The 27,161-nt window shown below is 38.2% G+C and overlaps 1 protein-coding gene across 12 annotated transcripts in view; it reads right to left on the bottom strand.

Annotated features, from left to right (window-relative positions):
- EHBP1 (EH domain binding protein 1) overlaps positions 1-27,161 on the bottom strand; it is a 204,976-nt gene that overhangs the window by 56,074 nt on the left and 121,741 nt on the right. For all 12 annotated transcript variants that reach the window (XM_071424399.1, XM_071424450.1, XM_071424418.1 and 9 more), the window contains 4 exons: positions 23,701-23,879; positions 23,023-23,071; positions 16,032-16,946; positions 13,931-14,074 (listed from right to left, as the gene is read on the bottom strand). In XM_071424399.1, the coding sequence (XP_071280500.1) occupies positions 13,931-14,074; positions 16,032-16,946; positions 23,023-23,071; positions 23,701-23,879 (1,287 nt within the window). The remainder of the gene's footprint in view (positions 1-13,930; positions 14,075-16,031; positions 16,947-23,022; positions 23,072-23,700; positions 23,880-27,161) is intronic.

Here is a 27,161-nt window from a genome sequence, read left to right as displayed (position 1 = left end):
ACATTTAAAAAGTAAATTCTTTACTGTGTCCATAGACTGGGGGACAAAAGTAAAATTTAAAAAATGTAGTAAATTGCTTGTAATCCACAGCAACAAAATCAAACCAGAGTTGTATGAGAGAGAGAGCAATTCCTGAAGCTGTAGGTTTCAAAATGGTTCGTGGTCAGCCATGAGTGCACAGTACATCTAAGAGAAAGAACTTGACTGCCACCTCTTTCATCATTAGACAGGAAGAACGGCTCTGTTATTAGCCATTCAGAAAGAAAAAGACTTCTGTGCTTGTCCAGAGGCAAGGATTACCAAAATGTACCTATTCAGGATTACCAAAATGTACCTATTCAGTTAGAAGAGGAGAATGAAAAAAAAAAATTAAAAAAAATAAATAAAATTACATGAGCTTTAAAGGCTTGAGCAGGCTGGGTTGTACTGTGACCTTGATCGGCTCTTGTTTGAGTAAATAGGATTTGGGATGAAACATTAAAACTGTTTAGCAGATCTTTTCAAACCATTTCAAACTTTTCTTATGTTGGTTTATAATATAACCAGACATGCTTGTAAATGGCCACACCTGCTCATTCCTCTGGGGATGGCCTGATCTCTGCCTTTGCTAACAAAGAAAGGACGGGAGAAAAAAAAATCAGCCTTTCTTGTTGCAAAACAGAGTGGAAAGTCAAAATCTTTCTCAAGTTTGTCCCATCTGGTCAGATTAAATCTTTGATCACCCTAGGGATCACATTTATGTTTGGTCTCTACCACTGTTTCAGAACAGCTCAAAATATACAGGTAGTGAGCAAAATATGGATTGCTAAGCAAGGAACACTCGGCATAAACAAAAGTGGCTTTGGATTTCTGTGGCTGTTCAGATTGTAGGAGGTGGTAAGCAAAGACAGACATAAACATCTTGGGTATTTTCTGCCTTCTGCCTGGTCTCTACATCAGCTACCTCACTATTCATAAACTGCATGTAACTTGAAAATATTTTTTCATGAATGCACATCACAAAAAGTATCAAACTGCTTAAGTAGCTATTGGCTTAGGAGCTATGGCACCGATACACTGATGAGACAAGACAGAATGAACACAGAAGTAGCTCAAAGTCAAAACTGGAAAAATCACAAACAATATCTTAACAAAGCTGTCCCCCTTAAGAAAAAAGCTCCAAAAATTCACAATAAAATGGGATGGTGTGGCTGTAAAATGGAAAACATCTTCTTAAACCAAGGAGGCATTTTTAAAGAAATAGCCAACAATTTCTTCTATTTTTTATTTTTTAATTTTAAAAAGAATTTTATGTTGTTCTGGAAAACGTACAATTCAGTTGGTACAGTATTTCTCTGTAAAGAATGGTGGCTGTAGAAAAACAATCCACTGATAATTTAATTCCTTGTGTCATTGTGAAACTGAAAAACTCTTAGTTTACTGAATAGAAAAAAAATATTTGAAAAAAAAGAATGGCTGACTAAGTAAGTATCACCTTGTGCTACATCCAAGGCCTCTTGCTGGTTGTCTGGCTGCTCTTTTGTAGGCAAAAAGGAGCTGAACGCTCTCTGGCTCCTTAGATCTGGTCCAACAAATGCACTGCCAGTCATGCACACGGATCCAGCTTAAAACTCAGTGTGAGCCTAAAAGAAGCTAGTCAAACTGGCACCTACTCATGCAGAAGTAGATAGATTTGTCATGACAGGCTGATTATTCAATGTAAAGAAACAGTTTAGCTTTTCTAATCTGGTACAAATACATCTTTCTCAGAGAAAAAAGTAAAAGGTCTAACAGTTCAAGTATTTATAAGTAAAGAAACCAACAAAAAAATTGTAACGTCAAAGTGAACCACAGGTATTTGTGCTGGAGCATTCTCCTAAACAGCCCCCAAGTTCTATTCAGATAAATAAGATTTAACCCATTTAACCATTTCGGAGCTGCACATCTCTGCGACTGAGGTGATCTCGTCTGTTTCACACTGCACTTGGCTCTCCTGCAAGTTTCAGGGGCAGGCTGAGATACCCAATTCCACAATCACGTTGCGTTTTCCTTCTGTCCTCGCTTGCTTGTGCTGGTGCAGAAGGAACACCAGCGAGAAAGCTGACCTAAACCAAAAGCGGAGACAAAGGCCTCCACTAACTTCTTCTCTGGAATTTTCCCTGCTTAGGCAAGTTTGTGCTCTCCCCCACCCAGGAAGTATAATTAAGGTCAACAATCACCTAAGGTGCTGGGATCCATGAGCGCGTTCTGCCTGTCATCATGACTGTCGGTGCTATTGGCATGACCCACAAACAGGGGCTCAAGCATGCCGGCTCAGAAATATCCTAAAATAGTGCCACCATCCAGACAGGGCAGAATCCGAGATGAACAGGCTAATTAATGATGGTGTTTTCTGTGCCTTTCCATAGCTGAGTTACAGACAGAAGTTAAGAAAGCTGCTTACTCATTGTAGGAGTCAACATTCGTCGAGCTCCACTTAAGGGATTTTCTCTTGTGTAAACTTGACTTTATAATTAAAAAAAAAAAAAAAAAAAAAAAAAAAAAAAAGTTAAAAAAAAAAAAAAAAAGTGGTGTTATGAAACAAAGACTTTTGGCAAGTGTATGGGATGCGTAAGCTGGAGAGCAGCATCTCTCAGACTGCCATCCTGGGAAGCTTTCTCCTCGGGCGGGCAGCCCCGCGCCAAGGGAGGGGACGTGCCCTCCTGAGGAATGCTCCCGGGTCACTCCCAGCCGAACAAAGCCAGCGGGCTGCAGGGGGCCTCCGAAAGTTGGTTTTCCTCCCCGCCTTCTCTCAATTTTTGGGGGAGGGTAACAAGATCCCTGTCCGCTTCTATGTGATGAGAATGAAAAGAACAAGTGCAAACCACACATCTCCCTGGACCCTATTTTGCTGGTTTGTTTTTTTTTTTTTTTTGAAAAAGTCCTGCAAACTGCTGGCAGGTTTTTTTAATGGAAAATACCAATCGCCTAAGATCTATACCTAGCCTTTTGCCAATAATGAGAAAACTTCACCTTCTGTCCCCAGCAATTCTTAGGAAATCTTTTGCTGTTATTCCTACAAATCCAATTACAGATTGTTGAGTAGCTAGTGGAGTAAGCTTATTGAGGAGTGTCACATCACTAAGTCGTGCGTATGTGTTTCAGTTTGTAATGTGGTCTGAGCCGCTGTAGAGGTGTCAACTTAAAATGCAAGTAAGTAGCAGAACAGGGCTAATCCCAGCCACTACTCCCCTGCAGCCAAATTGTAGCGCAATGAATGACAGTGGAAATGCAAAGATGCCACTGTGCTTATCACACACAGCCAGATGGTGGACCTGGATCAATGCACACATGCCACGATCAATGCATTTGATAAAGAATTAAGAAGAAAACTGTACATGTTATCAAAGAACTTGTACATGGCATAATTATGATTCTGCATGTGCTTACTGATGATATTGGAGACTCAGAGGCAGGTGATAATGAAACTGATAGGAAGAAATAGCTTAAAGGCTACAGCATATGGCCTCAGCACTAAGAAATCTTGTCAAATAGTTCAGAAAGCTTTTTTAACTGTTATTACAGGCTGCTCATAGTGCAAGCTGGTGGCAACGTTTTAATTTTTTTTAAACCTGAAATGTCAAAAAGTTACAAAAGCTGTACTTTTCAGAATGGTTCAGAAAATAATTAAGATGCTATTGTGTTTTAAACATGGCGAAAAAACTACAGGTAGAGAGACCATTCACAATTTAGGGGTGGGGGGGAGTAGCCAGGCATTTAAATATACATATACAATTCTGTGTTTCCTGAATAAATGTATTTAGACTTTGAGGGAGCTTGTGGCAGTTTAAGGAATGTATCTTGGTAGCAATTTGCATCCAGTACGCCAATTTCTACAGATGAAGTTTCGATATTGTCAAAATTTCAGTATTATCGAAATGTATCAAAATGCATTCAACATCAAACATAGAGTATTTCCCTGCTCGCATTTGTACTCTGTCAGCTGAGTTACAGACACCTTGGATGTGAAAGAAGGTAATTAAAGATTTGTGGAAAATAAAGTCTAAAGTAATAAAAAAAATTTATAATGTATAAAAGGTACCTAAAATACAAATTCTCATGCTCCAGTTGATAGATGAGCTGTCTAATCAACGCCTGGACGTAACTTAAGTGCTCTCATTAGTGTGAAGACCTTCGGGCTAAATAAGACTAAATCCCTTAAAAATTGCTTCTGCAATAGAAAAATCCCCCTTACCATTTTCCTCTGCCTAAATCATATCAATTAAAAAGAGAGAAGGGGAGGGAGGGAGCAAGAGAGGCATTTTCACATGACTTTGTTTTAACTGACACTCAAAAATCTATCTTCTGAATCCAATTTAAAATGTCTAGGCAAAAAAAAAAGTTCATTAGCAATCAAAGAAACAATAAAATTCACCCCGAGTTTAGTTTCTCTTTCACTTTGAACCTGAATCTTTACTCAGCGCTAAGGTGCATAATGCCCATTGAATCCTTCACCGTAACTTCTTTTTTCCACACCAAACGTTTAATCAACATTGCAGTTTTACATTAAATGATAAAATTTATCAAAACGATCCTCCAGAAGAGTGAAGCGCTTATTTTATTTTCAGCAGGCTGAGGAGGGACACTCTCCACCTCCCCCCCGCTCCCCGCCAACCCCCGAATTTCAATTTGTCCTGACAAACCATTGGGTATTAAATTCTAAAGGCACGCAGAGTGCATAAAGAACTGATGGCTTGATTAGCTCTTGTGGTGCAATTGAAGGAGCTGTCTCTCTCCCCGCTTCTCCATTTTGAGAAACACTTTGATCTTCGTTCAAGTCAATTCATGAACATCAACTGACAAGACTGCATGAAACACCCCAATGGTTAGGCCCAAACTCGTAGCAAACTATTTGGTTTCATTAAGGCTTTAGGAGAAGTGACCAGTGACAGTCCTTTCATTCAGAAGCCAACAGGCAAGTGACTATTTAAAGTTTAATGTGCACAACGTACTGCTGAAGGCCACTACACCTATAGTCAGTCACTCAAGTATGAATGCCTTTACCTACTATTTTGTGACATGTGAACTGCTAAGTGCAGCTGCAGTCTCATTAATGCATTCGCCCAGATTTCTTTGCAGGACTAAATATACAATTCACAGAATTTCTGGTGAGAGAAACAACTGTATCTTCAAAGGAAGATAGAACAGCAGGTGCTATGTAAAAGCCAGCGATTAAAAACAGATTGTGTTTTTAAATGCAGTAATTTACTCGAGATTTGCACAAATGTAGCAGAAATATTATCTGTTCCGGTTGAAAATATGAAAGGATTTGAATCGCATCACCTGCAAAACGTAGGGTGTTTGGGCCGGTGTCGCGCTTTGCTACAGTACACTACTTAGACATCACTCTGCCCCTTTTTCAGTTGCCCTCTCCAAAGGTCCTACTTCAAAGAGTTCATTTTTGCACCAGTTCCTGTCAATGCAGGTCAGAAACACTAAAGTGGAAAGTGGCTGCAGTGCCGTGGCACAAAGAGTCTCCGCGGCTGAAATCAAACAAAGCCCAATTAAACTAATCATAACGTCCCAGTGAACACAAGGAAGCTCACCTGGTATTTCTGGACTTCTTGTGTGAATTCCCAACTCTACTCGGTACTTGGTACTATAATTACCCTGACCAAAATACTGTGAAATTACTGCTCTGATCTACTAATGGCTGCAAAAAATCCCGTCGCTGTGGTTCCATGCCAAGGGGCCGTAGCAAGGTGGCGCAATGCTTTCTGACAGAGACGACAACTTCGAAAAACTCAAAAGGGAAAATTAACGGGATGTGGTTTATGTTGCCAAGGACTGTTCATTAATTACCAATTTAATCACTGCTGGAGGCATGACATTACAAAAATCTGGCTGAAAGTTCTAATAGATTATGAAGACCACCTAAGAAGAGTGACCAAGAAATGTACAAAACAATTAATACTGTTTCACTGCTATCAAAGACACTCAGATTATTTTACATCAAGTGAAGCAAAAGAATTAGTAGCTTCACAGTGCCACCACTAGGAACTGTAAATACAATGGCATACAATTAGTAATGCACATGTGACTTTTCGTTCAAGGCATATATCCTTGGGAAAGCCAGAACACGATAAGGAGAACAAAAGAAACATTTTTAAATGAAATGAATAAAGATTTTAACTCTACCCTTGTGCATGCTGAGCAATCACAGAATAGGCAATGCAAAATACAGCTCTAAGTAATGGTGATATCATCCTGGGATTCACAACAGCGTGCACTGAACATCCACACGGAAAACGTCCACAGCTATTAGCAGCGATAGAAAAAGAGCATTCCAGGGGCTGAGAAACCCGGGTCTCACTCTGCACACAAAGGGATAGCGCTGAAACAGACACTTCTTTTTTTTTTTCCCCCTAATATTTAAAAATGCATAGAAGACACTGAAATTTTGGAACTAATTTTGTTCAGATGATCTTAAAATTCCATTAATTAACTGCCAGCCTATTTTCTGTCAGTGTGCGAGTTAATGGTATGGCTGCAGACTGTGCAGCACCTTGAATTTACAGCCACATAATAAATAAATTTATATGTTTAGGCCAGATCCTTAACTGGTGTAAACAGATACATATTATAGAGATAACAGCAATAAAAATCAGCTGAGAAATTCAAGCATTTGTATCTAAAACTGAAACTGCTAACATTTGTCATGCATTATCAAAGGTTATGCTTTATTCAGGAAATCCTTCCTGCTATAAAACTGACAGTGCATACTAGTTCTTCTTAAAAATTACTTTACTTGCACTAATTGATTTGATTTTCCCAGCTACGTCAGGGACTTCTCTACAGCAATATTTTTGTACAGTGAAATATCACGACTTTATACTAAGAAAGTGCTTAAACAGACTAAATATGAAGTCAAAAGATGTAGAACCTCTTTGGAAAATTACTGATTTCTTTTTTTTTTTTCATGCATTGAGGAACATTAAATAAAATAAGTTGCTTGCTCTTGCCATCAAGGAATTGAGATCAGACTATCTCAACCTTAGTGTGTCGCTATAAAGAAGTAAATATCAGGTCAGTTGTGGGTTTGAAGTGTTCAGTCAGCAGGTCCTTTCTCCAGTTAAAGAAAAGTAACTTGTTAAAACAACTATAAAACTTGGAATGCTCATGAAATGTAAATACTCCACAGCATAGTCTTATCAGCTTACACCATATTTAACCGCTTTTTAGCGGCATACAGACAAGACTTATAAATGAACAACAGGGAATAAGTTACCAAAGCTCAGGGATTACCAAAATAATGTTCAATCTTTTTACCAATTAAATGGTAACTCCTTCTTTGTAATCCTGGGAAGATCTAGCGATCATATCTAAATCTGGTTGCAATTATCAGCATGACAGACTAGTCTTTTTTCAATCAATATTTTCCAATTAATATTAAAAGACCAAGGTTGCCACCTGCAAAGTCCTACACCTCAATAAATTCATGCTAGATGTTTAATTAATAAGGATCAGGTCTTAATCTTTTTTTTTTTTTTTAAGAAAAACAAGATAATAGTAATTTGAGAGTGCTTAAATTAATTAACATGACCAGCTCAATCACAGACATTTATTTTCCAACTGAGGAGACTACAAAAAATCCAGCAGTGAACTGGATACCTTTCCTAATGCAACAGAAGTAGGGATTCTGGTTTGACACAGAAAAAAATACTAAATGAACCTATTTTGTACTCATTTTCAAGAACCTGAAAATATAATTGGAGGAAAGATCACTCACATTGCTACCTTGAGTTTAAGGCATCTTTCAATCAAAATAAAATATTCTATTTTTGCTACCTACTCTGAATTTGTTTTTGATACCACTTCTGTTCATGTTGGCTCCAGTTTACTTATTGGAGGTAAGTTTGGACAGTTTGATGCTTATTAGTTGAGAGGGGCAGCAGATTATTGCTGGACATGATCAATAAATGGGATAATTTATTAAAGCATTTTTTTTAGGATTTAAAATAATTCTTTGTTTTTATTTTATTGCAGTCAGCATATCCAGTATCTGTGCAAATGTAAGCAGCCAAAATTAAAGATCATAAAGACTCATATCCTTTCAGATTGTGTCACTTTCTGAAGCCTTTCTAAAAAGAACTTCCATTTCCACTAGTCTGGTGCATGAAAAAAAAAAAAAGTTATCATTTTGCACTCAAATATTTATGAAAATGAAAAGTAATGGGCACAACAGACTGACACCTGAAGTAGAAAGAGCTTATTAAAAATGAATTAGATACAGCTGCAACAAGTCCTTTGAGCAAGGGAGTAAAAAAAAGCAGTATTCTGAGCAAGGAGAAACAATCTCATGGCAGAGCCCGTTCATCTGCCCTCTGCACACAGTGTTTGTGTGTTTGGAGGAGACAGCTTTTCGGTGAAGTACTCTGTATCTGCAAAATCTACTAGAAGAGTTGAACATCATTGCCACTGCTTTTTCTTTCTTTTTTTCAATATATACACATTGAGGCAGCTACTGCTGTCATTCAGCTTGAATAAATATAAAATAATGGTACCAGAGATAATTAAACCCAAATCTTTCTCTGTACAGAAAGCAGAGTAGCAACAGTTGCAATTAAGCACAGCAGCAGCCTCAGGATTATTCTCCAAACCCCCCCAAGTCAGTTTGTATTATTCTGGTTTTAAATTCTTATTGTTCAAATGGAGTCCCTCACAATTTTTAGTGTAGTTATACTTGAATGCTGCTCTGAAGAAAGAATTACTATTTTCCTATTTCACAAAAGGCAGAAGACAGAGTGATTCCCTCCAGGTATCATACTATTGAACTCCTGCATCCACCAATCTACGCCAGATAATCATAATTATGCAAAATTTTTGGCCAAATCCATATATGGGTGGCCCAGTCCTGCACCTAAATTCACCAAGGAGGAATCCTTAGCTCATGCAAAACCCAAGTAACTTTAGAAACTATCTGTAGCCCCTGGCAGGGAGAAAAACACATCCTTTCCCAGATGAGCACTTTTCATAAATTCCATTATATACGGCATTCCCTGCTAAAGCGGTCAGTCTTACAAAAACAAATTAAAAGAATTTGACACAGGATTTAGGAGATGCCAGAAATAAAGCTAGGTGGCATAATTTTAATTTTCATCCTGCTCTGTATCCTCTAAAACAGAGCCTAACTGTGGCAGCACCTTTTACTTTCACTCTCTCCTGGTCTTCAGCCCAGCCCTAAGCTCTACCCAGTGGCGTTCCACCCAATACTTTGGTTTATTTTCACTGTTCAATATGCATGCCCATCAACACATAGGATTATTCTTTACTCCACAATATTCACATCTTGCTCTGAAGACAGAATTGTTAATTTCTTGATTTCTTTCTACAGTGCCCACATCTATGGTATTTAAGAGCCTCAAAAGCATTAATCACATTCCCTTCTCACAACAAGCCGTGGAAGAGTTATTACCCTGCTCTTCTGATGAGAACTGAGAGGGAGAGATCCAGCTAAAAGGATCTATCACTGGGTGTTTGCTCTGGGAAGCCTATTAGTTGGATTTTTTTTTCAGTATACTAAGCTTTATAGCCATTTATACGTCTCAAGCACAGCTCCAACTGATTTCCCTGACAGACCTGGATGCTCAATATATCTGCAAATCAAACTTTTGCCTCAAAGTGATCAAGAAAGGAAGGACACAAAAAATAGTGACCACCTGGAGGACATTTGGCTCAAAAGACTTAGTGGTACTGATCAGGAACTCGGGTAAAGGCAGAAGTACATTTAATTTTTTCAAGCACCTTAACCATGACCTCATCTTTTCACTCCTCACAGTCCCTGCTTCGTTTGTTGTACACCTTTCAATTTCTGCAGTCAAAAGCACAGAGGTCCTCTGGACAAACAGCCTTCTACATCACCTCTATCCTCTGAGGAAAATGAGACACAATTGCTTTGGGGAAAAGAGTATGTGATCACATAATTAAAGACTACATCATAATGCATATACACAAAGGAGGTTAATTAAAGTTGCCTGTGCATTTCTTAACTCCTAATTCCATTCTCTGTAATCATGCTGACTCCATAACCATAGCCATTTGAGTTTGGAGAGTAAATGACAGCTGCAGTAAATTTCCATTCTTTATGTGACCCAGTCACTAAAAAAAAGTAAGAAGATTTTGCCAACAGCCTTTACAGATATTTGCTGACAGCAGAGTTATGCTGAGATTCAAGAATTAGAGATTCAATTCCATGTTCTACAGATGAGGATTTCCTCCTGGAAAGGCCTTTTGGGGCCATGACTTCTGAATATTTCCCACTCAGTGTGGTCCCCTCTAGCCTGTCACTTTGCTGAATAGGTCTCATAGCCCAGCTCAAGTCTCCTCACCTTTCCAACATCACATTCCAGCCAAGCTGCCGCTGCTAACAACCATCACTACAGGTTGATATTTTACAGCATCTGGAGGAAGCAGATATGTCCCTTCCAGCCCTGTGATATTCACCATGAGAAAAGGCAAGTTAAATAAAAATGAGTAAGCTAATAAAAAGGCTCTCCTGGTTAAAAGCTAAGTGATTACAGCTGCTATATCAGATTGCAAATGACAGAAGCATCTCGTAAAAGAGTCACCACATGCACACATACATCAAGAAAGCAAGCAGAAAGGCTGAGCTGTTTATAAATCTACCATAGAGAAAGGGATCCACAAGGGGATCAGTAACTCTCTTCACAGAGCTCTTAAGCTAATTCTTCCAGTCTCCAAAGGGCTGCATCAATTTTAATGACACAGCTATGATCCTCCCAAACCATGAGCATGATTTCAAGGAGGTTCTGATCAATGCAGTCTCCTCTTAGACTTCAAATACCTGCACACATACCTCCACATGCTGTCTGGCATACAGCTTGAGATTGAAGGCTTCTGAGAAGCACCAAATAAGCAGACACAACACTGAAAAAATTTCTACCATGCTGCAAGGAGGGAAGAAATGGGAGAAATGAGGCTGTACTCTGTGCTTAGAGGAGAAATAGGAACGCTGTTTTTTTCAAAATGGACTTTTACCAAAACAAATCAGGCGGGCACACACCAAATAAACCCGTATTTATGGCCATGGTACAAATGTGGAAATTTCCTCCCTGTTGCTGACCCTGAGCAGTGCCACTGCCCATCCTCACTGTGCACATTTGTCCAAGCCCACACACTGAACGCTGCTCTCACCTCATCCCTGGGAAAGCAGAAACTCCTGGTTCTCACATGACACATGGAAAGTGCTAACGGCAAGGCCTAGGAGATGAGACTTTTCTAAAGTCACTAAGGACTCCACAGGCTTCTCTTAGCTGGGGTGACTGACAGCACGGTCTGAAAGACTAGGATGCTTAAAGCTCTTTCTGAGAAAGTATCAAAAAAGGTGCAATTGCAAACTTCAAGAGTTACTTTCAAAAGTATTGCCCCTGAACTATCTCTTCAAAGTTTTCTTATTTAAAATTAGATCTTCCTGTTTCAAACCATTTTCTTTTGAATCTCAATCCCTCCTGAAAATGAACCTCGTCCAATTTCCACTACTAAATGCTGATTCTCATTATCACAACTCTCATTTGGATAACACACTACTACACATTACTGCACACTGACATACAACACTGCTTTGAGTCAAAGTTCTTATTATTAACCTTAATGACCAAAAAGCCATGAATAGAAATAAGTCTGTGCTATATGCTAACAATCAAATGACCTGTAGAAAACTGGCAGAACTACATCAAATGGAAATGCCTCATCTCTACTAATATCAAGTATGTTAAAGGAAAATGGGAATCAATGTGTTTTATCTTACACCTATATATGTTGATGCACACATGCATTATCCTTCAGAATATGCACATGTAGGGATATGTATATAAAATATACATACATGTTATACACAGCTTTATATAATGTATATTATTATATACCAACTGTAAGAGTCTCCAAATCACATCTCCACAACACACTTCAGAGCTGAGGAGCTTTTGTCATCCGTATGTGAAAATGACTCAAGTTTAAGAGTGCCCACTACAGAGTGCCCAGATTTCACATGGGCCAGGACCATTTGTTCCAGGACAGTTCTCCTTGAGCTTCTGACAGAGGCAGCAAGAAACTTTGCCTCTGCCAAGCTGCCCTAAAAGACTGCCCTTCCTTTTCCTGCAGGCTTCTAATTAATTTTTCAGCTTCTGTAACAAATGAAATAAAGTCCTGTGGGTAATCTGGCAGTCCTGACTCTCACCCTGAAAACCTGTCACCATCTCCTACCCTCCAGCTGGTTTTCATGGCCTGGACACCAACTTCCTTATTGTGTAACTTCACATTGCCACCTACCTCTTCTCTGTATGCCACTGCGACAGCTCCTTTCACTCCTGTTTGGATTTCATTAGCAGGAGTTTGAGGCTAAAAGAGAAAGTTTTGCTTCCCAATACTATGACCTGCACCAGAAGGGGCCTTGGTCCTTGGGAGAGCAATGGTAAAAGGTTTTCTTGCTGGGCAGTGCCCATGCAGACAATTTTTACTAACACTTGGGAACTTTGCTGAACTTCAAGGCTCTCTGACAAGATTGTAGTATTAACACAAATTTGACTGTTTTGAACTGATTTTTCAAGGGAATATAATAATCTTTTCAAATTTTACCTATTTTTAATATGAGTAAAACAATGCTTTGTCAAACCTAATACAGAGAAAGAGATGATCAGGTTTTTTGACGTTAGAAAAAATTTAAAAATATTACCCTGAGGCAGACGAGCTGACAGGGAAGATTTCAGCTCAAACAATGAAATACTAGCAAAGTTGTAAAACCTTTGAAAATAGGAGCTTGTAATAAAAAACATTAGGCAACTTTAATTACAGTTGTTTCTGCCTGAGTAGTTGCCTATAGTAACTCTCTTCTAGTGCCATTTTCTTTATGAAAAGATAATTAAAAAAAAAAATCCAAAGTGAAATTTATACTAAAATCTACATATCTAAGAAAAACTTAAAAAAACAGAACAGGTAAAAATTATCTTATATATCATTAAAGTATATAAATAGGACTTGTCTGTGTATATGAATATATTTCAAAGTCAAATGAAGTATTAGTCTATGGAGAGGAATTTCTACAAAAAAGAAAAACCAGTATGGATCCAAGAGAGTTAAGAAAATAAAATGAAATGTGTTAAATCACTGCCTTCATTTTTTGATTGTATGATCCCATTCCTGTAAAGAGGAGAATCTGCCCCTCAGGACTCGGCTCTGAAAGGTGGGAATCTGTAAAGATTCCAGCCTTTCTCTGTATCATTATTTTTTCAGTTATATTTACACTCTCAGTTGCCACTACAGTCTCTAATGTGCAATAGTTAGAATCACAAAACCTGCATTGCAAAGGTTTGCATAAAAATTAATTAGCTTTCATCTCCAGAGAGTAGGGATCCTCCAGGTCACCATGGAAGCCACTGGAGATACAACCACAGCTGCTTCAACACTGGAGCTCATTCCCCAGCTCAACTTTCCCCCCTTCACCAGGATAATCAACTTTGGTGATAAAAAGAAATTGTTTCATCAACTCTTTTACAAACTGACACAAGCAGCTCCATTCACTGCAACAACACTTCTAAAGCAGCTAGGAGCTCACATCAGAGGCTCAAGGAAATGATTTACATTAACTGAAAGAGAAGCAATCAGAAATAGCACAAATTACTTCACTATCATTTAACAAGTAATGTTTGAGTTTCATCCCACCAGAAACTGCAGTGCCAATCAAAGAAGATGCTCCCAGACTTCTGGTTCCAAGGAAGTGGGAGGCACCCTTCTATTGGCCATAACATCAGGAGAAACAGGTTTTAGAAGTGAATGAAGGACACATGACACACCAAACGTAGAGAAGAAATGTTCTGCAAGGACATGCCTCCCCCCACGACAGCACACACAATGCATTTTAACTCTGCAAACTGCAAGAGTGGCCAATGTTTCTTACATCGTTCAGCTGCTTATTGCGGGCTGGGATGAGGGTACTGCTTAGTTGTTTATTCCCTGCCTTTAATGCTGCATCTCTTCTTGCTTGCTCAAGCAGAACTCTCGCTCGTTCTTTAAGTTCTTCCTGTCTTGACAACATACGTTGCTTAAAAATAAAGAAATATAATTAACAGCAAGGCAGCCTCAGGGTACTGAAGGTTTATACAGTAGTTAATAGCCAGCGGCCTTCCTATACAATAAAGGTCAGAAGCCACATGAATTATGTCTTCATGAGGTGACAGAGCATTTATAGAAATGAAAAGATGATCAAAATGTAAAAAAAAAAAAAAAAAAAAAAAAAGTCGAAGGCCTTTATAATGTAAATTGGAGTTCTCTTCCTTCCCCTTAAAACTTAATTTCTATCAACATTTAATGCCTTTAAACTGCAACTGTGGAAAAAACCCAACTGGCTTCACAGAAGCCATGTCAAACATGCTGTGTTTACTTATTTACTTTAATATGTATGCAAATATGGCTACAACAAAAATGCTTTGTTGGCTACTTATATGGGTACCACTCACTTATAACTTAAACTGAACACAAAGAAGCTGGGTACAAGGCAAAAAACCCTCCAAAAATATCTGCTTCTACTGAATTCATGAATATGCACAAGTCCCTTCTTCTTACAAAGGACTGAGCCTACTTTAAGAGCAGAAATATCAAAAGGGGGTTCTGCACAGGCAACACAAGAACATGAGCAGCTCCCAGGCAGACACACTCCCAAGGGCTGGTTTCTTAGTCAAGGTCAACTATGAAGAGTGGGAAAATGCATCTCCAGGCCTTTCCATGGGCCAGGTGTTGCCTGCTGTGCTCCTGCAACAACCATGTGGAAATGGAGTGGTTGACTCTAAGCAACAAGTGAGCGTAGGTTCAGAGGGAGCCTCACATCTGAGATTTTACTGCCATATGCGAATAATTAACAACAAAGAACTGCCTTTAAAGCCAACTCCTGCTTTTTCTTGGCCTGTTACACCCTTGTCCATGAAAATCTTCATAGAGAACAAATCCTGTCTCCTCCTGCTCTTTTATTCTGTATGGGCCAAGCTGTTCCTTTTTCATCCAGTACACAAAGATGATGATGATGATGATGATGATGATGATGATGATGATGATTAGAAACCTCACAAGACTTCACTGACTAAAGGAAAAAAATTCGTTGACTCTGGAACCTATATTTGGCCATTATCACTCATCTATAGACTGCTTCTCTTGCAATAAAATCATCTTTACGGTGCTTACTCAGAAAAAAATCCCATAAAAATATTTGAAGCAATTCATACTATCAGAAGACTGGATATATTCTTTTCTTACCAGAGCTAATGGCACAAAGCCCAAACTCAAGAAAATTCTTCACAAGGGTAAAATTATAAGCTTGTTTTGGCCTTTTTGTAAGTGGAAGTGTTAACATGTTTTAAATATTTTTATGATGATATGATTTATTGATACTACTCAGCATATATATAATATTCAACTTCCATTCTCACAATAAATCTGCAAGGTAGGTGGGCAAACACTGTTATCTTTACAGAAAGGGAAATGATATTGTGGTGAAGTAACATGCCTTAGGCCACTCAATGGAAAGCAGCATAATTTAACAGTTTGGAGTTTCTACCTCACCATCCTGGCTATGTTCATGAGACTCTGTGGTTTCCCAGACAAGATTCTGAATTACCTTTAGTAAATTTTAAGGTATTCAAAGTTTTACATTTCCTAATGAATTGATATCTATTTGCAGCCTTTGCTTCAGTATGCAACACTCAGAGGAAATGAGTTGCAACAGACAGTAGCAAAAACTTCGGAGCCATCTTTGAGATAGTTGAGAATACAAATTTCTTTAATTGGAGAGAGACTGGAAAGATCAACAGTGGGACAATTTCTGTAAATTTTTTGTGTAATGATTGTTTTTCAGCACTACCTACTTCTCAGGCAAAATATTTATTGCCCAAAAATAAAAATACATTGCTCACCTCACCATGTATGCCGAAGATTTGGTGTAAATTACAAACACAGAGAAAGAACTTGAACAGCACCTCCATCCTAATTCACAGACACAAATGTCTTACCTGGGCTGTTTTTGCAGTTTGATCTGCATGATTTAAAGCTGCTCTGGCATCACTGTCAGAATCAGATTCTGTTTGCCTCGGAGAAGCATGTGGTTTCTTTGCAAGATCTGTATCCATATTATAGGAGTATCCTGGCTTAGAAGTAGGAGATAAACTCGGTTTTGTGACAGGTAAACTGGGATCTGCTCTTGTGCTCTCTGTGGATCCTATACATCCCAGCTTTTCTTGCTCTGAGAAACCAGGGGTACTGTCTAAGCTCTGGTGTCTCTTCTTGTTGTTATCTTCACAAGCAACTGTGGGAGACATATCCTCCTTTTGATCACTGACATGTGCTAAGTCACTGAAGTCTAAAGTGTCAGTTATCAGCAATTTCTTCCTTCCCAACACAGGCTGCGCTTGTGTTGCATCTGTACTGCTACACTTCCCGATTTCTTCAGACGCGGAAGTCCTCCCGGAGCTCTGCTGGGATTTCTGCGGATCCGTGTCACTTCGAGTCCTGCGTGAAGAAGGGGAAGCTGTGCTTGGGCTTAAGTGGTCATCGGGAGTCTGATGCTCGCTCTCGGATTCGCCGACGCCGCTGTCGTTTACGAACACGGAGTCGTCCTGCGAGGCGAAGTCGGCCAAAGCGCTGTCCGGGGGCTGCAGCTCGGGCTCCCGCTTCAGGTCACTCAGCTCCGCGTAGAACTTCTCCTGGTCCACAGAACTGTTGGTGTCCGTTTCGTAGTTGCCCACTTTGTATGTGCTCTTGCTGCTGTTCTCCTCTATCTGAACCACGTTCAGCTCCTGGCCGCAGAAATGTGCCCTTATCTGATAGAGATAGGTCATAACAGTCAGTTTGTCAGGGATGGCCAACAAAACCATGTCCGAAGGCTCCAGCAGTCGCGATATTCCCAAACTGGCAAACCCGTCGTAGGCCTTTGAAGACAGACAAAATAAAGATCACAGTGTGGCAGTTTCTTACCCATCATAACATCTCAAAAATGCAAGTGGAAGTTTCAATCAAAATAAGCAAACCTCAAAACCAACCAATATTACAGGGAGAACATGGCTCTGACTCTGTTACTTATTATTCTTTTGCCTTCATTATAGTTATTACTACTTTCTGGTGCACCATCCAACATCCAGCTCATTGATTTGTCCTGATGGCTTCTACACACGTCCCAGGACATCTTCATAGCAAAGCAGACTGAGAGAATGTAACCAGCAAAAACACTCAAATAGCATTGTTTTAAATATTTTTAACATACTTCAATGCCATACTATACTAAAATTTTTTCTTACTCAAAATTCTGAGACTTCTATGAGTAAACAGCTATTCATGAAACTGCAGCTTGAAAACCCTTCTTTTTGCACTAGGAAAACCTACCAATATCTTAAATGGTTCTCACTCAAGTTGCAGGAAACAAGCAAACAAAAAAAGTCTAAGAGCTGGACCAGAAAAAAAAGGAACTCAGGATGGCTTTTTAAGATAAGGAACAAAGATATAAGAAACACGACACTAATCCATCTTGAGCTTTATCATTGCTGATCAAACCTTCTGCCTTCTATTGGTCATGTAATTGCAGTGATTCCTGCTGATGAAAAACTATGTCCAGACAGTCAAAAGGAACACCACCACAGATTACTTCACACTAGACATAAATCACATTAATCCATCAAGCAAATGCATTTTAAAAACATTTGTTGATGCTAAATTTATAAGAAAGAGAGAGTGAAAATCATTCCCATTTCACTTTACTTTCTAAAAGCTGAACAGTTGCAAGCCTCCCACTTTGTGAGGCCACATTGTCTTCTTTTACTGCTGGCCCTTTAAGTGAGTGGGCTTGGTGCATCAGGTTTTTCTAGTTTTGAAGAATTAAAGCCGTTTCTCAATTTACAATTAATTATTACTATCCTGGATTAACCTTGGAAGACAATATTGTGTTTCAAGGAAGTCTTTAAAAGGCCTCCTGTTAGCGTAGATGCACTCAGTTAAAGCATGTGGGCTTCTCCTCCCCCAGGAATCCTGCAGCTCCTTTTCAGCGTCTCCTAAAGGGCCTTACAATGTTCACAGTTGATCCTACACTATTTTGAACAAAAGCAGATGCTAAATTTAAGACATGGATGAGAAAACTGTCCTTTCACAAGGAAACAGTAACACACATCACTGGCTTCAACTCTTGAACTTTACATTTTTTCCTTAATTTCTTTAGTTTAAAAAGAATAGAGAAGAAAAAAATAAAACAATTTTTTTTTTTTTTTAATCCTCTTGGTTTTTATATTACTAAGAATTCAACAGTGAGACAAAATGTGGGGCTGGGCTGGCCTGCTCCTGGCAGACCCAGATATTTTGTTTGCTCTGAGAAAAAGAGGCTCTCTCCTCCTCCTTGCAATGTCATTCCCTACTCAATGGTCCAATAGTTTTCATTTCAGCTGCTTTTCAAACTCTGCTTTCAAAACCTGGAATTTATCTTCCCAAAATTTTGCATGCCTCCCCCTCATGCTCATGTATAACTTTCCAAACCACTTGAGGTGAAGTAATTTTTATATAATTATAACAAATGATTCATTATAACAAATAATTTTTATATCATTGTAACAAATGATTCTAGAGTTTATCTAGACATATAAATGGTCTGAAGAATTTATTTCTAAGTTCCTCTGTGGTTCTCCCCATACAAAATGATTCGGCCTAAAATCATTGCTGGTATTTGGTGTAGTATTTCTTGGGAAGGTTTATTATGATGAGAGACTGTTATGGCATTTATAAATACAGAGCTGTGCTTAGATATAGGAGCAGCAGTGGCAAACATGACTGATGTATTTGCTGGTACAAAACTCCAGATGGAACAGAAAAGCAGCAAAATTATAGGTGGGAGGGAATGGCAGCAACTTGGATGGTAGAAGAGGAACAGCTGTCATTTACAGCATCTTGGGAAACAGTTGGAGGAGCAGGATCAAGCTGACTTGGAGGAGAGGGAGACAAGATGGGTGGGACTGAATAGACATGAGGAGCACAGAGAGCAGCAAGTCAAGGGAGAGCAGTGCAGGGATTTGGGTGGCAGCCTAAGGCATGGCAGACAGCAGCAATGATGGATGCTCATGCCACAGCAGAAACAGGCTGGGCATGGACATGCCGCGAGCCACCCGTGCTGTCTGTGGACTAAAGGTAATGCCAGGAAGTGTTGTTTGCTAAGTGGGTCAGTGCTGATTCAGTGGCATAAATAACTTGTTACCTCACACTGCAGGTAGTGGGAGTCACCATCTGAATGAAGAATGACAGGACTTAAGGACAGGCACACCAGCCAGGGCAGCCAAAGCCCATAGACATGACTTGACCTAAACTCCTTTTATACTCTCAATTTCTTATTTATATGCTAATAAAACTAAACTCTATGACTATCTCCCAGGGTCTATAAAATTAAGGTGAGGACAGTGTTTCAGGTCTCAGGAAAGGTACTTGCTTAGAAGTAACACTATAGCAGGATTGAATTTGGAATTATGGATATTCTCAGTACAGCTTCAATCACTTTTTGTTGGCTGCTCAGTTCTTCTGGTGATGCCTGGGATTAAACAAAGTTATTTCCTGCTGATGCCTGACACCTATTCCCCATCCCCTCTCATTCTCATCCACATTTTTGCTTCTCTCCTTTCAAAGTACACTAGATATGTAGATTGGCATGCCAATGCTCTACAGACAGTAGCTCTAAACAAGCAATTGTGTGTTCTGGATGTGTCCATATAGCACTATGTGATGGGTTGTTCTTCACTACTAGAAAAGCTGGGAGTTTCCTGATATTCCAGCATATTTATAAATGCATCATATTTCTAATTAGTTTGTAACATAGTATTAATAGAGAAAATTTTCCAAGTCAAATTATTTTTGTCAAACACAGGCATAACTCAGTCCCAATTTTTGCAAATATTTACTACTCTGCATGTTTAACTCTGCTTCTACATTATCCTACTGATGCCAACAAGCATCTCCTACACATGCAATTAGATCTGTTCTTATGACTTTGTGGAATCAAATTGTAGAGGTGAGCACCTATTACAAAAATACTAACTCCAGTTTCAAGGTAAGGAATATTTTCCATTTTGACTCAATACTACCCCTGTAAATCTGAATTCTTCTATTTAAATGTATAATTTAAAAGAATTCCTTTTAAAAACGGGATATTTTATTAAGATGATCACTCAAGTTCCAATGTATTAAGGAATTTGTTAGAAATGGCCAAGAACTGGGGAGCATCATAAAAATAAGAAGTGCCAATTGAACATCCAAAAGATATATCCACATGATAAATGAACCAAGCTTCTCTAAACAATGACTAAAACCAGAAATTCATTATCAGCACCATACTGTTGTGCCCTTCTACTTCTCATTCCTTCATGTTGTCAAAGATCCAGCCCAAGTCTTGTTTAGTAGCTTATATTTTTAAAGTGCAGGACCTTTTGTGAGCGAGACAAAATATTTCTAATGTTGATAAGGAACTATAGTGCCAGTATGCTGTAATTTTGATAAATTTTCCCTTAATTTAAATTTAATTATTATTTAATAATAATAATCAAATGGACGTATTAAATCAAATTACCTGTTTAACACTACTAGGAAGGTAATATGGATAGTTAGCTATATCTGAGATTTAAGTAGAAGCACAACTCTTTAGACCAGCTGGGAAAGTATCCCTGTAATGTTTGTAATTTTCTCAAAGATAATCCTGGTTTCTCTTTTGTTTCTGATCGAAATTTGAATTTCCAATGTGCACCAAAAATACCTTCCAATTCAGATTGATGCCAATGTAGTAGTTGTTTGGGATTTTTTAAATATATGTATATTCAGGAGACTAAGCGTATTTACCTATCTCCCAATGAAGTCTTTTTCTTTTTTTTAAATTTACTGACAAGCTGATTGACAGACATCAATTGGGATCCATCAGCACAAGCACCACAGGCAATATTCCAATCATTTCCCAACTCTGTAACACACTGACATATTGGCCAAGATCAGATGTCACAGGTAAATACCCTTTTTTATTCAGCATCAGTGGCAGCACCCAACTGGCAAGTGGTTGGTATTATAAAGAACCTCCGATGACATGCCTTTTTTAAGAGTGCATTTCCATCCCTAATTATACACAGTATTTGCACTGAAACAGTTGTTAAGAAATCTTAAGATTTCCTCTTTTTTTTAAAAATTAAAACACAAACAAGGTGATTCACTTCTAAAATATATACTCTTATGGGTTAACCTTTAATCTATGGTTTTCCTTTTGGGGAGAGGGAGAGGCAGAAAAACATAGGAAAAAAAAAAACCTGCTTCAGACAAAGAAAATCATCCTATTCATCTGAAGATGTTATTTTAATTGGTTAGGAGGAATCATTGTCAAATGTGTTACATATCTGCATGGAATTTCTAGGCAGCCATTGTTGGCAGTGCTGCATTCACTCCAACCAAGGGCACACGGGGTTATCTGGCAGAACTGTGTGAGACCAGGAAATAAATCTGCAGGAAGCAACTGAGATACTCAGGGTAGCTGTCAGGCAAAGGCTGGCAAAGTGATGAAAGAAAAAAACTGCACAATAATAACAATCACTATTTCTTCAATTCTGGGAACTATATCCTGTTAGAGACAGGCTAAAAAGTTCACTGTTTGCCATCACAGTTTCACAAAGAAAAGATGACTGATCATACTGCTAACATTTTTAATTAATAATCTATTCTTTCTTTTTTATAATCCAGCTTAATTAGGCCAGACGGTCAACAAAACTTGAAGTACAAAAACATATGGTCACAGAAAATACTCTGATGCCACAGATAATCCACTTAGGTCATTGTAAGTCCTCCTATTATTATGAAAAAAAATATCATCAGCTAAATACTCATTAGATACGAGCTGCTCAGAAATATTTCATTATTTATAATACTTAAGTACTAAATTAAAGACAAGTAACTCCCTGTTTAACACATAAGTGTGCAGGCACATTAAAATATAAACAAAATTAATTTTAATAAAGCACTTTCATAAATTCCATGTAAGTAAATAATACTAGATTGCAGATATGTTTGCTATATAATATTGAACTTGATAATTTATTTAAAGTATATTTTTATACCTTCATCTCAGTTAAATTTAGTGCCTTTTAAAGCAGAATAAAAATAAAATCACAGCTTTAAGAAGGCAGATACTTAAAACAATTTTCAGATGATCTTTAGGAACAATTTTATTATCAGTGACTCACATGAAAATTGTAATTTCTAAACATGTCCCTAGGGCCCAACTGAAGCTTGTAACATATCTAAAATAGTGAGCAGAAATAAACAGTCTACTGGTGATTCCCAAACTGAATTCCTGCTTCTTCCAGAGAAACTTTTTACATCTTGCACCTACAAAGAGTGGTTTAAAGCAGTTGCACAGCACAAGGCTATTAACTATTTTGCTAGCATTTAATTTATTTGTAAAGGAATATGTCAACACCTTTTATCCTAAACCTCCCATGTTGTGCATACTACTTCATTCAGCTGATGCAGTGTAAGAGTAGGTGTAAAATTCCATCTTTAAAAATATAACAATCACCATCACAGCAACATCAACCATGCTCAGCTCCCAGAGCCTTGTTAAAGCAACAGCAAGAGAAGCCTTGTGTGCCACAGTCCAAGAGCAGTTACATTTTTCATTCTTTTAATTACGTGGCTGATTGGAAAAACCAGAGCAGTGCTCACAGAAGGCTGGCCAGGCCCCTCCTCTGCTCTCACAGTTAATGTAGGCCATACAAATATTAAACTCTAATGCCAGCCCTGCACTTGTTGTGAATGTTAAAACCATGACAAACTCGAGTCAATAACACATCCGATCTGAACCGTGGGAGGCCGAACACCTTCTGTGAGCCACAGTTATGACCTTACAAAACAACCACACTTTCCCAAAATTAATAAAAACCTGCAGTGAAGTCAAAATTGAGGCTATGGTTTTGTTTTTGGGTTTTGTTTTTTTTGCCTGGCAGTTCTTACCTTTTTGTTGTTTTCTTTAATATCTTGAGGATTCAGGGACTTGTAGTCACTGAGGGGGAAAATGGCACAGTGGGTATATACAGTATTTGATAAAAGCAGCAGTTTTAAAACAAACTAAATCTAAAAATTTGACATACAATAATATCATACAGTAACTAGCAATTTCACAGCAATTCAATCAACAAAACTAATAGTGTGGAAAATTAAAGGAATAAATAAATAAATAAATAAACACCGATTACATGTTTCATTGCCTGAAGCTCTCCATCTAAAAAAGAAGTTAAGGCAGGGACTAGAGGCCAGCCCTGACAACCAAATTTACCAGGAGGTAATCCGTCCTTGTCAACATACAAAGAGCTTATTCCTCTCATCTCATTTCAACACTGGCGCAATTCTCATAATCATCTTGAAGTCAGTTCTTTGTATAAGATTAAGAAGAAGAAAAACAAATCACAGAGAGGGGAGAAATAATTGTTTATGCAACAAGGGAGAGCAAAGAGGTCACAAAGTTTGAGCATTCATAAATCTGGTTTCTTAGAAAGGACAGTTCCCTGCTTGAAAGCAAAGGGTGAAAACAGTTCAGCACCTAAAACACATTGGTATTTTATTTTCAAGTTAAAAAATTGTTCAATATTTCTATGAGAGTTAGCTTATGCAGGCAAAGAGTATACAACTTACATTAGGTCTGGTCTAAAGTGATGTAATATTGCACAAAAGGATAAACCGTTTCTCCACGACGTGGTGAAATTGGTGATTTTCACTCCCCTATAGTTTTTTGTAACTTCTTTGCACCACACGAGCAATGACTGACTGGCATTTGGCTTTCTCCCCAAAACAGGACTTGGTATTGGGCTTGGCTGGAAAAAAAAAAAAAAAAAGAAAAGAAAAAAAAAAAAAAGAGAAGATAAAAGAATTTAATGGAAGATGAGAATTAACATTAATTGACCTAACTAGATGATCTGTATCCTTTGATGTGAGTTTAGGTCCTTCACAGCTGTCAGTTTACAATGACTGTAACTTGCAAAAGACACAAATCGCGAGTTATTATCTGCAGTTGTTGCCCTAGGCACTTGTCTCCCAAGGATGCAGATATACAGGATTCCAGATCTACACAGGGGAAGAGGCCAAGAATTGTACCAGTGGAAACACCCGTGCTGAAGCACGGCACAGCCCTGCACAGCCCGTGACACGGAGCCTTGAAAACACTTCCCAAAAATGCAGCTATGGAAAAGCATCCCCACGAGCCCTTTCACAATCAAAATCACGACACAGGATTGATGAATTCCTCTGGTAAAGGCTCCAGAGGAGAGTTTTGGTGCTCTTTCTGTGTCAGTGAGTGACTGCATAAAGGTAATTATGGTACTGTCTTTCTGAACAGCCACTTCCAACCATACCCGAAGAGCTGCCTCTTCCAGGCTTCAGCTTTTCTATGTGGAAAAGGAATTTCAGATGAAAGCTCTTATCAGAAGGTGGTTTCTAACAAGTGTCATTAGCTAACAACAATTATCTAATCATCATTAGCTAATAATGACCATTTCCAAAACCAGTTATTTTGACTCTTTTAGTAACATTTTTGTGGGCATAAACCAAGAAATAAAATAGAACACGTCAGGCATTTGGCATTTGTCAGACTATCTGCTGCTCCTCAAATTCAGCATACTGCATACTGATTGCAGCAGCTGTTTTCAAGACACACACACTTCCCTAGAAAAATACTTTCACTTTAAAGACTTTTTAGATCTAATCAAACAGGCAGAATGTGACTGATGCAAATCCTACATTTGAATTACAGTGAAAGAACTGAGATCCCCTATTCTTTCAATGTAATACCATTTAAAGCATATATACAAAACAAACAAGCTCTTGATGCACTTTAGAGCTAGAGAGTTCCCAAATTAAGACAAATTAAGAGCAAGTAATTTACTGTATCACAGCCACTTTATGGTCAAACGGATTTACTTGTTATTGTCCATTTGTGAAAGACCAACGATGCCCCCCCTTGACTGAAGCCTGTCAGTGCTCAGCAATTAGCTGCTATCAACTCATTTGTTTTCACTGCTTCTGGGGAAAAAAAAAAGTGCAGAGCTGGGGAAGTAATTTTTCATTTACTGTCAAATCAGCCCAAAAAAGTTGTTGCATAAACACACTACCTCCTCACAGACAGAAGCACTGCTAACTCATTTACAGAGTGCAAAAGGTATACCTCGCTGAAACTTTTTTAACACCACATCATATGTACAAAATAACTTGTTAGAAAGTGCCTACGTTTTGTAATCCTGTCAACAATTCAAATCAGCATGAACAAATCCATTAACGACGAGACAAATATCCCCAAATACACTGAATTAACAGCTTTAACAGGGATATACAAAATAGGGAAGGAAAAGCAGCAATAAATTATAAACTTTACCACACACAAGATTTTAATCAGAGAAATAAATATTGCATAGCAGCTGCCAGACTGTTACTCCAGATTCAGTGAAGTAGCTAAGAGGGTGTTTTTCTCTTGTTTTCTTTACAACTTGAAGAAAAACCTAGTAACTAATCATTGACCTCAAATTTAAGGTGCTACATTACTTAAAAGATATTTTCTATTATAAGTTACAGACAAGGAAATAGCACTACTGAGAGATGTATTCAATGAGAGAAAAAAACTAAAACATCATTATCAAATAGTGGAAAGGTGATATTTTAACAAATTATTAATGCAAAAAGCTACTTCTTCAAATCATAGAGCACTGCTTACCAGATATATTAAATGTTAATTGTAAAGGCTTAATACTTGCTGCTGAAACTCTCAACAAAAATGGTAAATTTTCCAGTCACCTCAACACTTTCTGGTTAACACTGAAATTGCCTTAGGCAATATTGCCATTTAAATTACTTTAATTACTTATCTAATAAACTGAAGATATAACTGAATTTAAAACCAGATTTTACAGAAGGAAATACAAAGGTATTAAACCAATAAATCAAGCAGAATTTCATACTTTATTTAAAAATTTATTCTAAAATTATCAATGTTTAAAAAGATAGACTGCAGAATCCTTGAAAATCTGGAGCTTTTTTCTGTGTTTGTCTTTCCACTTATGTTAGATTTTCAAAAAGCACTTTTTCCAGAATACAGAAGATTTAGGACGCACATAATGTGCATAACACGTACAATCTACTCTTCTCTTACCTGATAAAGCAGAAATTGTATAAGGTTTTCTTTCCACACTTATTAGTCCATGTTTTTTTGATAAAGGTGAAGTTAATACCATGACAATGTTATGCTCCTAATCACCACCTGCGTCAAAGCTTTCATTATTTAATCTATGATAAAAGCATTTAACTCCAGACACAATGGAAATACAGAAGTAAAGGCAGAACTGTGTGTGAGCACTTGACAGGTCTTCAGAGGAGTTTACAAATGTTAGTTTTAGTTTCTTTTTCATGTATGTGTGAAAAACCATTATGCAAAACATTTCCTTTCGATATTTGTATGTTGGACATATTAATTACTGGCTTGGTGCAAACACAATTACTACCAAGTGCCTATTTCTAGCATGTATTTGCTCTACATGATTAGTAGGAACTAATCAGATGAAATGAAAATTTAATAACCTTTTTCTTACATCATTCTTTTCAGCACTGACTACACAATTCTTCTAAACGACACAGCAGTCACAACTTGCCTTTTTGAGCTCAAAAGCTGAAGTCCCTGCAAACTCGGCTGGAAATGCCACTAGAAAGCCCAAGATATCCACAGCAGATTGCCAGAGCTGCTCACTGATCAACAGGTTGTGGAATCCAACACAACTGGCTTATGTCCAGCCGTGGAGCAGCACACGGCGAGCGCGGAGGTTCCAGAGCTCGTCCCTCACAGGGTAGCTCAGATCTAAACGCAGCATCGTGCGATGGATTTATCAGCTGGAGTCAGCACTGGCTTTGGGATATCTTTGGTTCACACTCAACAAAAGCACTGAAGTCTCTATTCTTCTTTTTACACATTCTGGAAGCTCAGTTGATATGTTTTATAGTGTATGCATTTTTTCTCTTGGGAGATTATCCCATCAGACCATTACGTTAACAAGAGGACAATAGCTTCAAGTATTAGGCTGCATACCCACACTTAAAATATTCAAACAGTTGTTTTT

The sequence above is a fragment of the Agelaius tricolor genome, unplaced genomic scaffold (assembly GCF_023055355.1).
Source record: "Agelaius tricolor isolate 1412-34295 unplaced genomic scaffold, bAgeTri1.0.p SCAF_1, whole genome shotgun sequence".
Taxonomy (NCBI): Eukaryota; Metazoa; Chordata; class Aves; order Passeriformes; family Icteridae; genus Agelaius; species Agelaius tricolor.
The sequence above is the reverse complement of the archived record's forward strand: the minus strand, read 5'-3'. Positions and strand labels throughout refer to the sequence as shown.